At 37.9% G+C, this 15,736-nt stretch overlaps 1 protein-coding gene across 7 annotated transcripts in view; it reads right to left on the bottom strand.

The window, feature by feature from the left end:
- LOC128687865 (multidrug resistance-associated protein 1) overlaps positions 1-15,736 on the bottom strand; it is a 314,708-nt gene that overhangs the window by 174,782 nt on the left and 124,190 nt on the right. For 4 of the 7 annotated variants that reach the window (XM_070083523.1, XM_070083524.1, XM_070083526.1 and 1 more), the window contains one exon: positions 11,003-11,149. The exons of the other annotated variants lie outside the window; for them this stretch is intronic. In XM_070083523.1, the coding sequence (XP_069939624.1) occupies positions 11,003-11,149 (147 nt within the window). The remainder of the gene's footprint in view (positions 1-11,002; positions 11,150-15,736) is intronic. 7 annotated transcript variants of the gene reach the window in all.

Below are 15,736 nucleotides of genomic sequence, written 5' to 3'. Positions count from 1 at the left end.
GCCTGCTGAAAGTCCAAGCCCCTCGCACACAAAACCTCCTTTACCCCCTCCCTCCAACCCTTCCTAGGCCGACCCCTACCCCGCCTTCCTTCCACTACAGACTGATACACTCTTGAAGTCATTCTGTTTCGCTCCATTCTCTCTACATGTCCGAACCACCTCAACAACCCTTCCTCAGCCCTCTGAACAACAGTTTTGGTAATCCCGCACCTCCTCCTAACTTCCAAACTACGAATTCTCTGCATTATATTCACACCACACATTGCCCTCAGACATGACATCTCCACTGCCTCCAGCCTTCTCCTCGCTGCAACATTCATCACCCACGCTTCACACCCATATAAGAGCGTTGGTAAAACTATACTCTCATACATTCCCCTCTTTGCCTCCAAGGACAAAGTTCTTTGTCTCCACAGACTCCTAAGTGCACCACTCACTCTTTTTCCCTCATCAATTCTATGATTCACCTCATCTTTCATAGACCCATCCGCTGACACGTCCACTCCCAAATATCTGAATACGTTCACCTCCTCCATACTCTCTCCCTCCAATCTGATATTCAATCTTTCATCACCTAATCTTTTTGTTATCCTCATAACCTTACTCTTTCCTGTATTCACCTTTAATTTTCTTCTTTTGCACACCCTACCAAATTCATCCACCAATCTCTGCAACTTCTCTTCAGAATCTCCCAAGAGCACAGTGTCATCGGCGAAGAGCAGCTGTGACAACTCCCACTTTGTGTGTGATTCTTTATCTTTTAACTCCACGCCTCTTGCCAAGACCCTCGCATTTACTTCTCTTACAACCCCATCTATAAATATATTAAACAACCACGGTGACATCACACATCCTTGTCTAAGGCCTACTTTTACTGGGAAAAAATTCCCCTCTTTCCTACATACTCTAACTTGAGCCTCACTATCCTCGTAAAAACTCTTCACTGCTTTCAGTAACCTACCTCCTACACCATACACTTGCAACATCTGCCACATTGCCCCCCTATCCACCCTGTCATACGCCTTTTCCAAATCCATAAATGCCACAAAGACCTCTTTAGCCTTATCTAAATACTGTTCACTTATATGTTTCACTGTAAACACCTGGTCCACACACCCCCTACCTTTCCTAAAGCCTCCTTGTTCATCTGCTATCCTATTCTCCGTCTTACTCTTAATTCTTTCAATTATAACTCTACCATACACTTTACCAGGTACACTCAACAGACTTATCCCCCTATAATTTTTGCACTCTCTTTTATCCCCTTTGCCTTTATACAAAGGAACTATGCATGCTCTCTGCAAATCCCTAGGTACCTTACCCTCTTCCATACATTTATTAAATAATTGCACCAACCACTCCAAAACTATATCCCCACCTGCTTTTAACATTTCTATCTTTATCCCATCAATCCCGGCTGCCTTACCCCCTTTCATTTTACCTACTGCCTCACGAACTTCCCCCACACTCACAACTGGCTCTTCCTCACTCCTACAAGATGTTATTCCTCCTTGCCCTATACACGAAATCACAGCTTCCCTATCTTCATCAACATTTAACAATTCCTCAAAATATTCCTTCCATCTTCCCAATACCTCTACCTCTCCATTTAATAACTCTCCTCTCCTATTTTTAACTGACAAATCCATTTGTTCTCTAGGCTTTCTTAACTTGTTAATCTCACTCCAAAACTTTTTCTTATTTTCAACAAAATTTGTTGATAACATCTCACCCACTCTCTCATTTGCTCTCTTTTTACATTGCTTCACCACTCTCTTAACTTCTCTCTTTTTCTCCATATACTCTTCCCTCCTTGCATCACTTCTACTTTGTAAAAACTTCTCATATGCTAACTTTTTCTCCCTTACTACTCTCTTTACATCATCATTCCACCAATCGCTCCTCTTCCCTCCTGCACCCACTTTCCTGTAACCACAAACTTCTGCTGAACACTCTAACACTACATTTTTAAACCTACCCCATACCTCTTCGACCCCATTGCCTATGCTCTCATTAGCCCATCTATCCTCCAATAGCTGTTTATATCTTACCCTAACTGCCTCCTCTTTTAGTTTATAAACCTTCACCTCTCTCTTCCCTGATGCTTCTATTCTCCTTGTATCCCATCTACCTTTTACTCTCAGTGTAGCTACAACTAGAAAGTGATCTGATATATCTGTGGCCCCTCTATAAACATGTACATCCTGAAGTCTACTCAACAGTCTTTTATCTACCAATACATAATCCAACAAACTACTGTCATTTCGCCCTACATCATATCGTGTATACTTATTTATCCTCTTTTTCTTAAAATATGTATTACCTATAACTAAACCCCTTTCTATACAAAGTTCAATCAAAGGGCTCCCATTATCATTTACACCTGGCACCCCAAACTTACCTACCACACCCTCTCTAAAAGTTTCTCCTACTTTAGCATTCAAGTCCCCTACCACAATTACTCTCTCACTTGGTTCAAAGGCTCCTATACATTCACTTAACATCTCCCAAAATCTCTCTCTCTCCTCTGCATTCCTCTCTTCTCCAGGTGCATACACGCTTATTATGACCCACTTCTCGCATCCAACCTTTACTTTAATCCACATAATTCTTGAATTTACACATTCATATTCTCTTTTCTCCTTCCATAACTGATCATTTAACATTACTGCTACCCCTTCCTTTGCTCTAACTCTCTCAGATACTCCAGATTTAATCCCATTTATTTCCCCCCACTGAAACTCTCCTACCCCCTTCAGCTTTGTTTCGCTTAGGGCCAGGACATCCAACTTCTTTTCATTCATAACATCAGCAATCATCTGTTTCTTGTTATCCGCACTACATCCACGCACATTTAAGCAACCCAGTTTTATAAAGTTTTTCTTCTTCTCTTTTTTAGTAATTGTATACAGGAGAAGGGGTTACTAGCCCATTGCTCCCGGCATTTTAGTCGCCTCATACGACACGCATGGCTTACGGAGGAAAGATTCTTTTCCACTTCCCCATGGACAATAGAAGAAATAAAAAAGAACAAGAGCTATTTAGAAAAAGGAGAAAAACCTAGATGTATGTATATATATATATGCATGTGCGTGTCTGTGAAGTGTGACCAAAGTGTAAGTAGGAGTAGCAAGATATCCCTGTTATCTTAGCGTGTTTATGAGACAGAAAAAGAAACCAGCAATCCTACCATCATGCAAAACAGTTACAGGTTTTTGTTTCACAGTCATCTGGCAGGACGGTAGTACTTCCCTGGGTGGTTGCTGTCTACCAACCTACTACCTACATTTATTAAACAAAAATACCAACCACTCCAACATTATATCTCCCCCTGCATTTAACATTTCTGTCATGATCCCGTCAGTTCCAGCTGCTTTACCCCCATTCATTCTACGTAATGCCTCATGCACCTCCCATCCTGCTCTTCTTCACTCCTAAAAGATGGTATACCTCCCTGGCCAGTGCACGAAATTACCACCTCCCTTCATCAACATTTAAAAGTTCAAAATATTCCCGCCATCTACCCAATACTTCCAGCTCCCCATCTACCAATTCCCCTACTCTGTTTTTAAATGACAAATCCATTCGTTCTCTAGGTTTTCTTAACTTATCTCACTCCAAATTTTTTTCTTATTTTCAGCAAAATTTCTTGAGAGTGCCTCTTCCACTATCATCTGCTCTCCTTTTGCACTCTCTTCACCTTTCTTTTACTCTCCATATACTCTGCTCTTCTTATAACACTTCTGCTTTGTAAAAACATCTCAAAAGCTACCTTTTTTCTCTTTTATCACACCCTTTACTTCATCATTCCACCAATCACTCTTCTTTCCTCCTGCACCCACCCTCCTATAGCCACAAACTTCTGCCTCACATTTTAATACTGCATTTTTAAAACTATTCCAACCCTCTTCAACCCCCCCACTACTCATACATGCACTAACCCACCTTTCTGCCAATAGTTGCTTATATCTCACCCTAACTTTCTCCTCCCTAGTTTATACACTTTCATCTCTCTCTTACTTGCTGTTGCCATTTCCTTTTTGTCCCATCTACGTCTCACTAACTGTAGCTACAACTAAAAAATGATCTGATATGTCAGTTGCCCCTCTATAAACATGTACATCCTGAAGCCTACCCATCAACCTTTTATCCACCAATACATGATCTAACAAACTACATGGTATATCATACTTTGTATACTTATTTATCTTCTTTTTTATAAAATATGTATTACTTATTACCAAACCTCTTTCTACACATAGCTCAATTAAAGGCTCCCCATTTTCATTTACCCCTGGCACCCCAAATTTACCTACTACTCCATCTACAACATTTTTACCCATTTTAGCATTTATATCTCCAACCACAAGTACTCTCTCAATTGGTTCAAAACTCCCCATGCACTTATTCAACATTTCCCAAAATCTCTCTCTCTCTCTCCTCTACTACACTTCTCTTCTTCTTCTTCTTCTTCTTCTTCTTCCATGTATATATTAAATAAAAGTATCAACCACTCTAAAGCTCTATCTTCCACATGCTTTCAGCTTTTCAGACTTAATTCCATCCATCACAGTTGCTTTGCCCCATTTCAACCTACTCACTGCTTAACCTACTTCCTTCACACTCGTCTCTAGACCTTTTCATTTCATCATCCATGTTTAACCTCTCAAAATACTCTTACTGTCTCTGTAATACCTCCATTTTCCCAGTTAACATCTTACTTTTGCTCTTAACAGTTTAGTCCATTTTCTCCTAGGACTTTCTCATCCTAATTCTCTCTCCAAAATTTTCTCAGCAAAAACTGTTGATGTTTCATTCATTCCCTCATTTACTCTTTTGTATCGCATCACGCTTTTTATAACCTCTACATTTTCTCTACATATACTCTCATATTGTAATTTCTCTCCTTTACATATATTTTTTTAACTCATCATTCAACTAATCTTTCCTCTTCCTTCTTATGTCCATCCCTCCTGTTACCGCAAACCTTTAACTAAAACAGGTTAATACTACATCATATATTAGGAAATGCTAGTTGAGATTTTCATATTATTCCAGAAACAGCCCACCACTTACAAAAAAAAATCAGAAAACAGAAACCATGGGTCTACACTGCATGATGTAGTTGGAAGCTTTACTGTATAAACACAAGAGATGGTTGGAGACAGCAAGCATGTTAAAAACCATGTAGAAGCAGTGCAGGAAGTCTACTGGGTCACGCTATTCAGGCCATCTCACATCCAACCCGTCTCACTCATAATTTGTCTAACCTATTTTAAAGCTGCCCAATGTGTTGTAAGTGTGAAGTGGGTTGAAGGGCATACTTGTGGCAGAACAAGACTTTATTGGTACATTTGTTCTCATTTGAGAAAAAAAAAAAAAAAGTCATCCCCGCAAAGGTTTGTTTCGCTACACATGTCTTTGTATTCAAGTCTGAAGTTCAATGTTATGAGACATTTTCCTACTATGAATGCCTATAATTAGAGAACATGAAAATAAAATTACTGGCTTTGAGAACACATTAGAATGACCACATATTTTTTTATGCTATTTTCAATAAAAATGTAATTCTTAAATGATGCTGAATGCAAGACAAAGAAGTACTCTCCATCATGAAAATTATGGATACTTTAACCCGTAAACGGTCCAAGCAGATCTACGTTCACACGTGTAGTGCTACAAAAGTAGATCTACGTTTTTTTTACATATTTTCAAATATAACAAAAAAAAAGTAGATCAAAGTTTTTTTTACACATTTTCAAATGTAAAAAAACAAAAAGAAGATCTACCTTTTTTACGTAATTTCAAATGTTGAAAAAATGTATATATACATTTGGACCGTTTACGGGTTAATATACAATTGTTAAGTCCCAATTAATTTCTCATCATGCTTACCTACTAGGAATGCATGCAGTCTACTGCAAATATATGCAATACAATAAAACTACTTAATAATTAACTGACTTTACAATAGTCTAGAATGGACAGAAAAGTTGCCACGAGGTTCCTCTAATAAGGATAGTTTATCTGTGAATTGTTTCAACCATGGTACTGTGACATGTTCTTTAAAATGCCACAGAAGAGAAAACAGAAAAGTGCCATTATTCCATTTTGAACATGAAAAAAAAAATAAGACAAAAATATTTTTTGTCCTGTATAAATCTATCCTAAACAGAAGCATAATCTACTTCCACAAACTGTAATTTCATGAATACTATAAAAAACTATTACTTCAAGGTTACCATAAATGATTAGCAATTTGCAATGTCATTTAGGCTCCTAAAGATGTACCAAAGTGATCAAATTATGTTGTTAATAATAACACAGTGCTCAAATTAAACATACATATTCTATAAAGAAACTGAATGTGAACTGTACAATTATCAGGTTGTCCCCTAACATTATGTTACAGAATACCTGTACTGTCTCTTGGCAGGCATGCAATTATGACAAGTTATCTTACATATACTCATATTTATTTATCCTTAATGGATAAAAAAAATGCCCTTAAACCCTTTTTGAATGAGGAATGAATACACTTAAATGTATTATACAAGAATGATTCTCCATGGGGAAGTGGAACAGAATTCTTCCTCCGTAAGCCATGCGTGTTGTAAGAGGCAACTAAAATGCCGGGAGCAAGGGGCTAGTAACCTCTTCTCCTGTATATATTACTAAATGTAAAAGGAGAAACTTTCGTTTTTCCTTTTGGGCCACCCCGCCTCGGTGGGATACGGCCGGTGTGTTGAAAGAAGAAAGAAAGATTCTCCATGGGGATGTGGAAAAGAATTCTTCCTTCTTATGTCATGTGTGTTGCAAGAGGTGACTAAAATGCCAAGACCAAAGGGCTAGTAACCCCTTCTACTGTATAAAAAAAAAAAACTTCCATTTTTCTTTTTAGGTCACCTTGTCTCTTTGGGATATGGCTGGTTTGTTGAAAAAAATAATTAAACTAATGTATCAGTATCCTAAATCTGAAGTGATTGTCTTATACGTACAGTGGAGCCTCAAATATCGAACTTAATCCGTTCCATGAGTTAGTTCTAAATTTAAAAAGTCTGAAAAGCGAAGCAATATTTCCCATAAGAAATAATGGAAAGAAAATTAATCCATTCCAGAAACCCAAAAATATTCACAAAAAAATACATTTTATAGAGATTAATTATAGTTTTACATACACAACAAATAAAGTGTTCAATTATTTTTTTTTTTTATTAGCACACTGGCCGATTCCCATCAAGGCAGGGTGGCCCGAAAAGGAAAAACTTTCACCATCACTCACTCCATAACTGTTTTGCCAGAAGGGTGCTTTACACTAGTTTTTAAACTGCAACATTAACACCCCTCCTTCAGAGTGCAGGTACTGTACTTCCCATTTCCAGGACTCAAGTCCGGCCTGCCGGTTTCCCTGAATCCCTTCATAAATGTTACTTTGCTCACACTCCAACAGCACATCAAGTATTAAAAACCATTTGTCTCCATTCACTCCTATCAAACACGCTCAAGCATGCCTGTTGCAAGTCCAAGCCCCTCGCACACAAAACCTCCTTTACTCCCTCCCTCCAAGTTATCCTAGGCCGACCCCTACCCCGCCTTCCTTCCACTACAGACTGATACACTCTTGAAGTAATTCTGTTTCGCTCCATTCTCTATACATGTCCGAACCACCTCAACAACCCTTCCTCACCCCTCTGGACAACAGTTTTGGCAATCCCACCCTCCTCCTAACTTCCAAACTACGAATTCTCTGCATTATATTCACGCCACACACTGCCCTCAGACATGACATCTCCAGTGCCTCCAGCCTTCTCCTCGCTGCAACATTCATCACCCATGCTTCACAACCTTATAAGAGCGTTGGTAAAACTATACTCTCATACATTTCCCTCTTTGCCTCCAAGGACGAAGTTCTATGTCTCCACAGACTCCTAAGTGCACCGCTCACCCTTTTCCCCTCATCAATTCTATGATTCACCTCATCTTTCATAGACCCATCCACTGACACGTCCACTCCCAAATATCTGAATAGATTCACCTCCTCCATACTCTCTCCCTCCAATTTGATATCCAATCTTTCATCACCTAATCTTTTTATTATCCTCATAACCTTACTCTTTCCTGTATTCACTTTTAATTTTCTTCTTTTACATACCCAACCAAATTCATCCACCAACCTCTGCAACTTCTCTTCAGAATCTCCCAAGAGCACAGTGTCATCAGCAAAGAGCAACTGTGACAACTCCCACTTTATGTCTGATTCTTTATCTTTTAACTCCATGCCTCTTGCCAAGACCGTCGCATTTACTTCTCTTACAACCCCATCTATAAATATATTAAACAACCATGGTGACATCACACATCCTTGTCTAAGGTCTACTTTTACTGGGAAATAATCTCCCTCTCTCCTACATACTAACTTGAGCCTCACTATCCTCGTAAAAACTCTTCACTGCTTTCAGTAACCTACCTCCTATACCATACACCTGCAACATCTGCCACATTGCCCCCCTATCCACCCTGTCATATGCCTTTTCCAAATCCATAAATGCCACAAAAACCTCTTTAGCCTTATCTAAATACTGTTCACTTATATGTTTCACTGTAAACACCTGGTCCACACACCCCCTACCTTTCCTAAAGCCTCCTTGTTCATCTGCTATCCTATTCTCCGTCTTACTCTTAATTCTTTCAATAATAACTCTACCATACACTTCACCAGGTATACTCAACAGACTTATCCCCCTATAATTTTTGCACTCTCTTTTGTCCCCTTTGCCTTTATACAACAGAACTATGCATGCTCTCTGCCAATCCCTAGGTACCTTACCCTCTTCCATACATTTATTAAATAATAGCACCAACCACTCCAAAACTATATCCCCAACTGCTTTTAACATTTCTATCTTTATCCCATCAATCCCAGCTGTCTTACCCCCTTTCATTTTACCTACTGCCTCACGAACTTCCCCCACACGCACAACTGACTCTTCCTCACTCCTACAAGATGTTATTCCTCCTTGCCCTATACATGTATTAATAAATTTAAATAAACATATAAAATAACATTTTATTTACCTTTATTGAAGATTGGTGATGGCATCTGGAAGATAGGGAGGTGGAGAGAGGGAGTTAGGGTTAGTGTTTGGAAGGAGAATCCCCCTCCATGAGGACTTTAGGTATCAAAGCCCTCTCTGGGGTTACTTCCCTTCTGTCTTCTTATGCCACTAGGACCAGCTTGAGAGTCACTGAACCCCTGTCTCACAAAATAACTGTCCACAGTTCTCTGTTTCTGGTGCCTCTTTAAGATTTCCCTAAAATGGGACATGGTTCTGTCATTGAACTTGTTGCAAAGATGGCTTGTTTCAGCTTGCTCAGGGTGGTACTTCTCCACAAACATTTGGACATTATTCCACTTCTGTATTATTTCCTTCTTCACATCTACGGTGTTTCTCACTTTCTTTACCACAGGGGCACCACTAGCAAGTTTCTTTGGGCCTATTGTAGCTTATTTCACAGTCCCACAAGCACTAAACACAATGAAATAATCATAAAATGTTTGAATGAGAGCACAGGCTAGTGTTCACTCAAGCATCAACAAAACCAGACTGGCTCACGGCACCTGCATGGGGACGCAGACAGAGTGGGCTGCCGGACAGGTCTGGTACCCAGTGGTTCGAAAATAGGGGCGAGTTCGATAATAGGGACAAAGTTGGTTCGAAAAAAGGGTTCTATTTTCGAAGAGTTCAATAAGCGATACGTTAGAAATTTGAGGTTCCACTGTACTACATTTTAGTGAGAGCATAACAGTCACTATTATAATCGTGGGGAAACACTAAACCCACAGGAATCATACAGCACCAGGGGAATGGGAGGTAACCAGGTTCAATCCAAGAGAGAGAGAGAGAGAGAGGGTCAGGTGTTCTGAATCACAAGCCCTTCACCTTCATCAAGGCACCTTGAGGATAATACATTCCAAAAGTAGCATTCCAAAATGTTAATAAAGGTGCACTTTTAACCAAGATTATCCAGTACATTACAGGAGGGCTCTGCTTTATACAGCAGGTTAGGTTCTGTATTAGTGAAACACTGTAAAGTGAAGCTCTGTAAGTTGGAGCCTGCCTGTATCTCATGTTAGGGAACATGTTTATTCAGTTTGATGTATAGCAGTTCTGCTGATTACTGCTCCAGCTATCAGGTCTGTGCAAGGCTTTATTCCCCTTTAAAAAAAAAAAAGGAGAGACACTACACTGCTCAATTATATGAAGCTTTTACCTTATAAACAATAACAAATATTATATGACGGAAATCAGCACAAAAAGGGAATTCTTAGTGTAGTGGTTTGAAAACAAAGTGAAAAAACAATGAGCACTGTAAGGAATAGTACATTACTTACCTCCCTCCTGGGGAGAATACCTAATAAATAATAACTTTCTCCTAAGGCATCTAATAAATAGCATATTCCTCCTAGAGGTATCTAAGAAATAGGACAAAAGTACAAAGAATTTCTAATGGTATACTTACTTCCTCAATGAAGGATAGTGAAATTAAGAGGAAAGGTGGCAAGATAAAGGTAAATGCAGTTAAAGGAACATAGGGAAAAATGGTCATCTATAGAGGGCAAGGTTTCAGAATATTCATGTATTATACCATATTATGACATGAACTAAAGCAACAACATTACTTAAGAATTCTAAATGATACCTCAGTGTTAACATTTACTGTATGAGTACAGCTTTGATATGATACTAGAAAAAAATCACTACAATGTTGTAAATTCCCTGAAGAAATATACAATAATTATCCCAATATTTGAATTATAAAACTCACAATACTATGGCTGGAACAATTCACAATTGCGTAAAATTTCCTCTTCAAATTGTGGGTTAGCTGTGAATCCCCATACTTGACCAAACAGGGAGCTTTGCTTATATGTCAATATTAGTGGTTGCTGTGTCATTGCTGAAGCATATCTATATGCCATAAACTTGCTGAATTTATTTACCTGTACCATACTGGAGATAAGCATAGGTAACATAGAGATCGGGAACCGTAGAATATTAAACAAAGACAGGGAGACAAATGCTGTTTTTGCATCCAAAATATTTTCTTCAGACAAATTAATATAGGTTGCAAAAGTGGCCAGAGATACCTGTTGAAAAGAAATTATAATGAGTATCTTCATTCTTGTACTAAGACTCAGAGTTGAGGAGCATGAATCATAGTATTGGTCAAAGTTTCACTCACATAATGAACCATGAACAACACTTGATCCATTACTAAAAGGGAGATAAAAGAGAAGATGAAAAGAGAAACCCACAAATACATTTATCCACATACAAAAAACACTGTGTTGTCACAGGCATAATTAAGCACTAAAAACAAATCCTCAAAGAATAATGATTATGTTATGTAATTACCTGGGTATATCTCCATGTAACTGTGAAGCACAAACCTATAATTGTTTTACATGATGGCAAGATTGCTGGAGTCTTTTTTTTCTCTCAAAAACATGCAAGGTTTCAGGTACGTCTTTTTACTTCTACTTACATTAAGGTCACACTACACATACATGTACAAGCATATATATACACACCCCTCTGAGTTTTCTTCTATTTTCTTTCTAGTTCTTCTTCTTGTTTATTTCCTCTTATCTCCATGGGGAAGTGGAACAGAATTCTTCCTCCGTAAGCCATGCATGTTGTAAGAGGCGACTAAAATGCCAGGAGCAAGGGGCTAGTAACCCCTTCTCCTGTATATATTACTAAATTTAAAAGGCAAAACTTTCGTTTTTCCTTTTGAGCCACCCCACCTCAGTGAGATACGGCTGGCACATTGAAAGAAAAGAATATATATATGTTTATACAGTAGTGTACTGTATACTGAAATAAGCAGAATAGAGGAAATCAGTTCTAATATACACTATTTAGGTATGAATACTGGTCAGAGAGCCCGTCATAAGTCCAAGGCTTTGGTAAACAAGCACGTACCTAAGTGAGGAGAATAACAAAAAAAGGCACAATACTGTGACTGGAACGATTCACAAATAACCCGCACATAAAAGAGAGAAGCCTGCGACGACGTTTCGGTCCGACTTGGACCATTGTATTAAATGGTCCAAGTCGGACCGAAACGTCGTCGTAGGCTCCTCTCTTTCATGTGCGGGTTATTTGTGTATAAGTGAGGAGAGGCTGTATACAGAACACTACTGTATAAACATTTAAAAATACATCAGAAATGTTATAAATGATGGAAAGATGACATTACAACAATATCAAAGATGTTTGACACAAACCCAATACCATTATAGTATGCTCCTCACTTAGCGATGAATTTGTTTACTGACGTAGTCTTAGGAATGAAACTCCATCGTTAAGTGAGGAGAGGCTGTACATGTAATCCATCCCTGCAAAAGAGAATCAGCAAATGCACTTAACACATTTAAGCAGAAATTACAGTGCAAAAACAAAAAATACTTAAGAGGACACACACTGCTTCAAATTCTACTTAACTATCGAACAACAGCCCACAATCGAACAGAACTTCAATGCTTCCTCAACTATCTGATTAGGCGTCTCCCATTGTACCATTCTGGAACCTTATCCTCCTCCAATATATCAATAACTTACTGATTACCACCCAATATCTTAACCCAGTATTCTCTGCTGATGACATAATGCACAGCTTATATTCTGACTCCTGACTTTAAACATTGTACAGTGGAACCTCAATATTTGTATGTCCCTATATTCGTACAACTTAACATTCGCCCAACTTTTTTTTTTTTTTTTTTGAGAAAAATTTGACTTGGCATTTGAACGCTGCCCTAATGTTCGACCTAAACAAAACGGTCAATCTGGATGAAGTCTGGCAAAAAAAAAAAAAAAAAAAGCATCACGTGCTCAGTCTCTTGTCAGCTTTCCTTCACTGAGCATTGTTCACACAAGCTCCATGAAACTTTTTGGTATTTCATTGTTATTCTGTGGTGTTTTTCAAATATTTTCATTGAAAATAAGTAGTCATGGCCCCAAAAATGAGCAGTGATCCAAACAAGCCTTAAAGGAAAGCAGTGAGACCAACAATTAAAGTAAAAAAAAGAACTCACTGTGAAGTGGGAAAGTGGAACACATGTGTTGGACCTGGCCACTCAATATGATATGGTAAAATCCACCATATCGTCCATATTGAAAAATAAAGAGGCAATAAAGGAGCTGATGTGGTGAAAGGAGTAAAAATTCTTGCCGTGAAAAGGTCACAGATAACTGAAGAAATGGAAAAACTTTTGTAAGTGTGGATTAACGAAAAACGGGTTAATCTAACTTACATTTTTCATATGGGAAAAATTTATTCAATATCCGTACAACTCACTATTCGAACAATCTCCTGGAATGGATTAAGTTCAAATATCAAGGTACCACTGTATTTAATGATGCATTAAAAATGATCTATACTTGGATGATGATAAATAAACTCACAAATACAGAAAAAACTTTCTACTGTATATAACTTTAGGAAATGCACTATTTCCACAGATATCAAACTTAATGAATCTGTAGGTAAACAAAAAAAGATAAGGGTAAGTTTATAAGCCAGCTCACAAGTAAAAAAATTAATTATATATAGTTCATATAGAAAAGTATCAAAAATTGTACACTTTTTTTTTTTAACATGCTGGCCATCTCCCACTGAGACATTTTTACCCGAAAAAGAAACACTTTCACAATCATTTACACTATCATTGTCTTGCCAGAGGTGCGCAGGTAAGACAGTCTGGATGTCACTCTAAACAGTAAATATCTCAAACCCCTCCTTTAGAGTGCAGTCACTGTACTTCCCACCTCCAGGACTCAAGTTCTAACTGGTTTCCCTGAGTTCCTTCACAAAATATTACCCTGCTCACGCTCCAACAGCTCATCATGTCCCATTCATCTCCAAAATTCACTATTATGTTATCCAATCTACACTGCTAACATTACTTCTCTCATTTATTCATACTTCACCTACAGAATTTGTGCCTGGGGGTTGTACCTTAGCTATCTAACTTGAACCAATCATCCCACAACACAAGGCAGTTATCACAACTACCACAAATTCAAATTACAGTCAATGCACTATGTACTATTTCAAATCCCTGAACATACTAAATATTAATACTTAACACTGCTGCTCTACATTTGTAAAACATACACTGTAATGATGCTGACCTAAAACACTTCCTGAAAAACTGTAAAGGAACCCATGGGCATCACACCTAAAAATAATACCTTTTTGATATTACTCACATTCACTTGAATCTCAACAGAAAATCAATGCAAATAAGAACCAAAATTAGAGAACAGTCTGCCAATTGAATTAAAAAATTCTAACTTAATGAATTCAAACAAAACAATGTGGGCTCCAGGTATTTCCCCCAATATTTTTATATGCAACTCCTTAGGTTACTATTAAATTTGTAAATTACATCATGTTTTTAAGTTTTTAAAATTTAATAATATTTCATATTCAAGGAGGTATTGGGTAAATTTAGGAATGCATTGCTAGTGCACAGCAAAGATTTGTGAGTATGAGAAGGTGGGTGCAGGGGGTAGGAGAAACAAATGATGGAATGATGAGGAAAAGAAGACGGTAAGAGCAAAAAAAAACTTGCATATGAGAGGTTTATGGCAATGTAATAGTAACAGATGGAAGGAAGAGTATATGGAAAGGAACAGGCTAAAAAGAGTTGTGGGGGAATACTTAATGAGAACTAATGAGAGAATGGGAGAGCCTGTATGAGCAAATTTTGTTGAAAATAAGAAATTGTTTATAAGAGAGAAAGATCAATAAGGTGAAGAAGCCTGGAGAGTAAATAGATTTAGTTAAAAATGAAAGAGGAGAGACTGAGAAACATGAAAAATGGAAAGGATATTTTGAAGAATGTTCAATATTACTGACGAAGAGAAGGTGGTGATTTCATGTGTGGGTCAGGGAGGGATAACATTGTATACGAGTGAGGAAGAACCTGAGGATGTGGGTAGAATAAGTATGGAAGTGGGTAAAGTGGCTGGGATAGATGGGATTAAGACAGATATTAACCCTGCCTCGGTGGGAAACGGCCGACTTGTTGAAAAAAAAAAAAAAAAAAAAAATTAACCCTTTGACTGCTGTGGTTGTATATATATGTCTTACGAGCCAGTGTTTCAGACATATATATACTCAATAATTCTAGCGGCTTCAAATCAAGCAGGAGAAAGCTGGTAGGCCCACATGTGAGAGAATGGGTCTGTGTGGTCAGTGTGCACCACATAAAAAAAATCCTGCAGCACGCAGTGCATAATGAGAAAAAAAAACTGAACGTTTTATTGGATTAAAACGCCAACTTTGAGGTGTATTTTCGTATAGTATTTATCATTGTATTCTCGTTTTCATGGTCTCGTATGATAAAATGGAAAACATATTGCAGAAATAGAGATGATTTTGATTAGTTTCACAATGAAAACAACCTTGAAATTGAGCTCCAAGTAGCAGAAATGTTAGATTTTTACCCATGTTCAAGAGTAAGCAAATCACACCACACGTCCAATACACATCAACTGGGGAGTCTAATATTCTTTCACTAATGCACTGATATTATTTATACCATTTTTACAATAATGCAGTAGTCTGCATAACAGTAAATTTTGTATTTTTTGTATGAATAAAAAATCAAAACAGAAAGCAATAGTAATATAAGAGGGGCCTAGAGACATGACTAATGAAC

The sequence above is a fragment of the Cherax quadricarinatus genome, chromosome 10 (genome assembly GCF_038502225.1).
Source record: "Cherax quadricarinatus isolate ZL_2023a chromosome 10, ASM3850222v1, whole genome shotgun sequence".
Classification (NCBI taxonomy): Eukaryota; Metazoa; Arthropoda; class Malacostraca; order Decapoda; family Parastacidae; genus Cherax; species Cherax quadricarinatus.
This window is presented reverse-complemented; position numbering and strand designations above follow the sequence as displayed.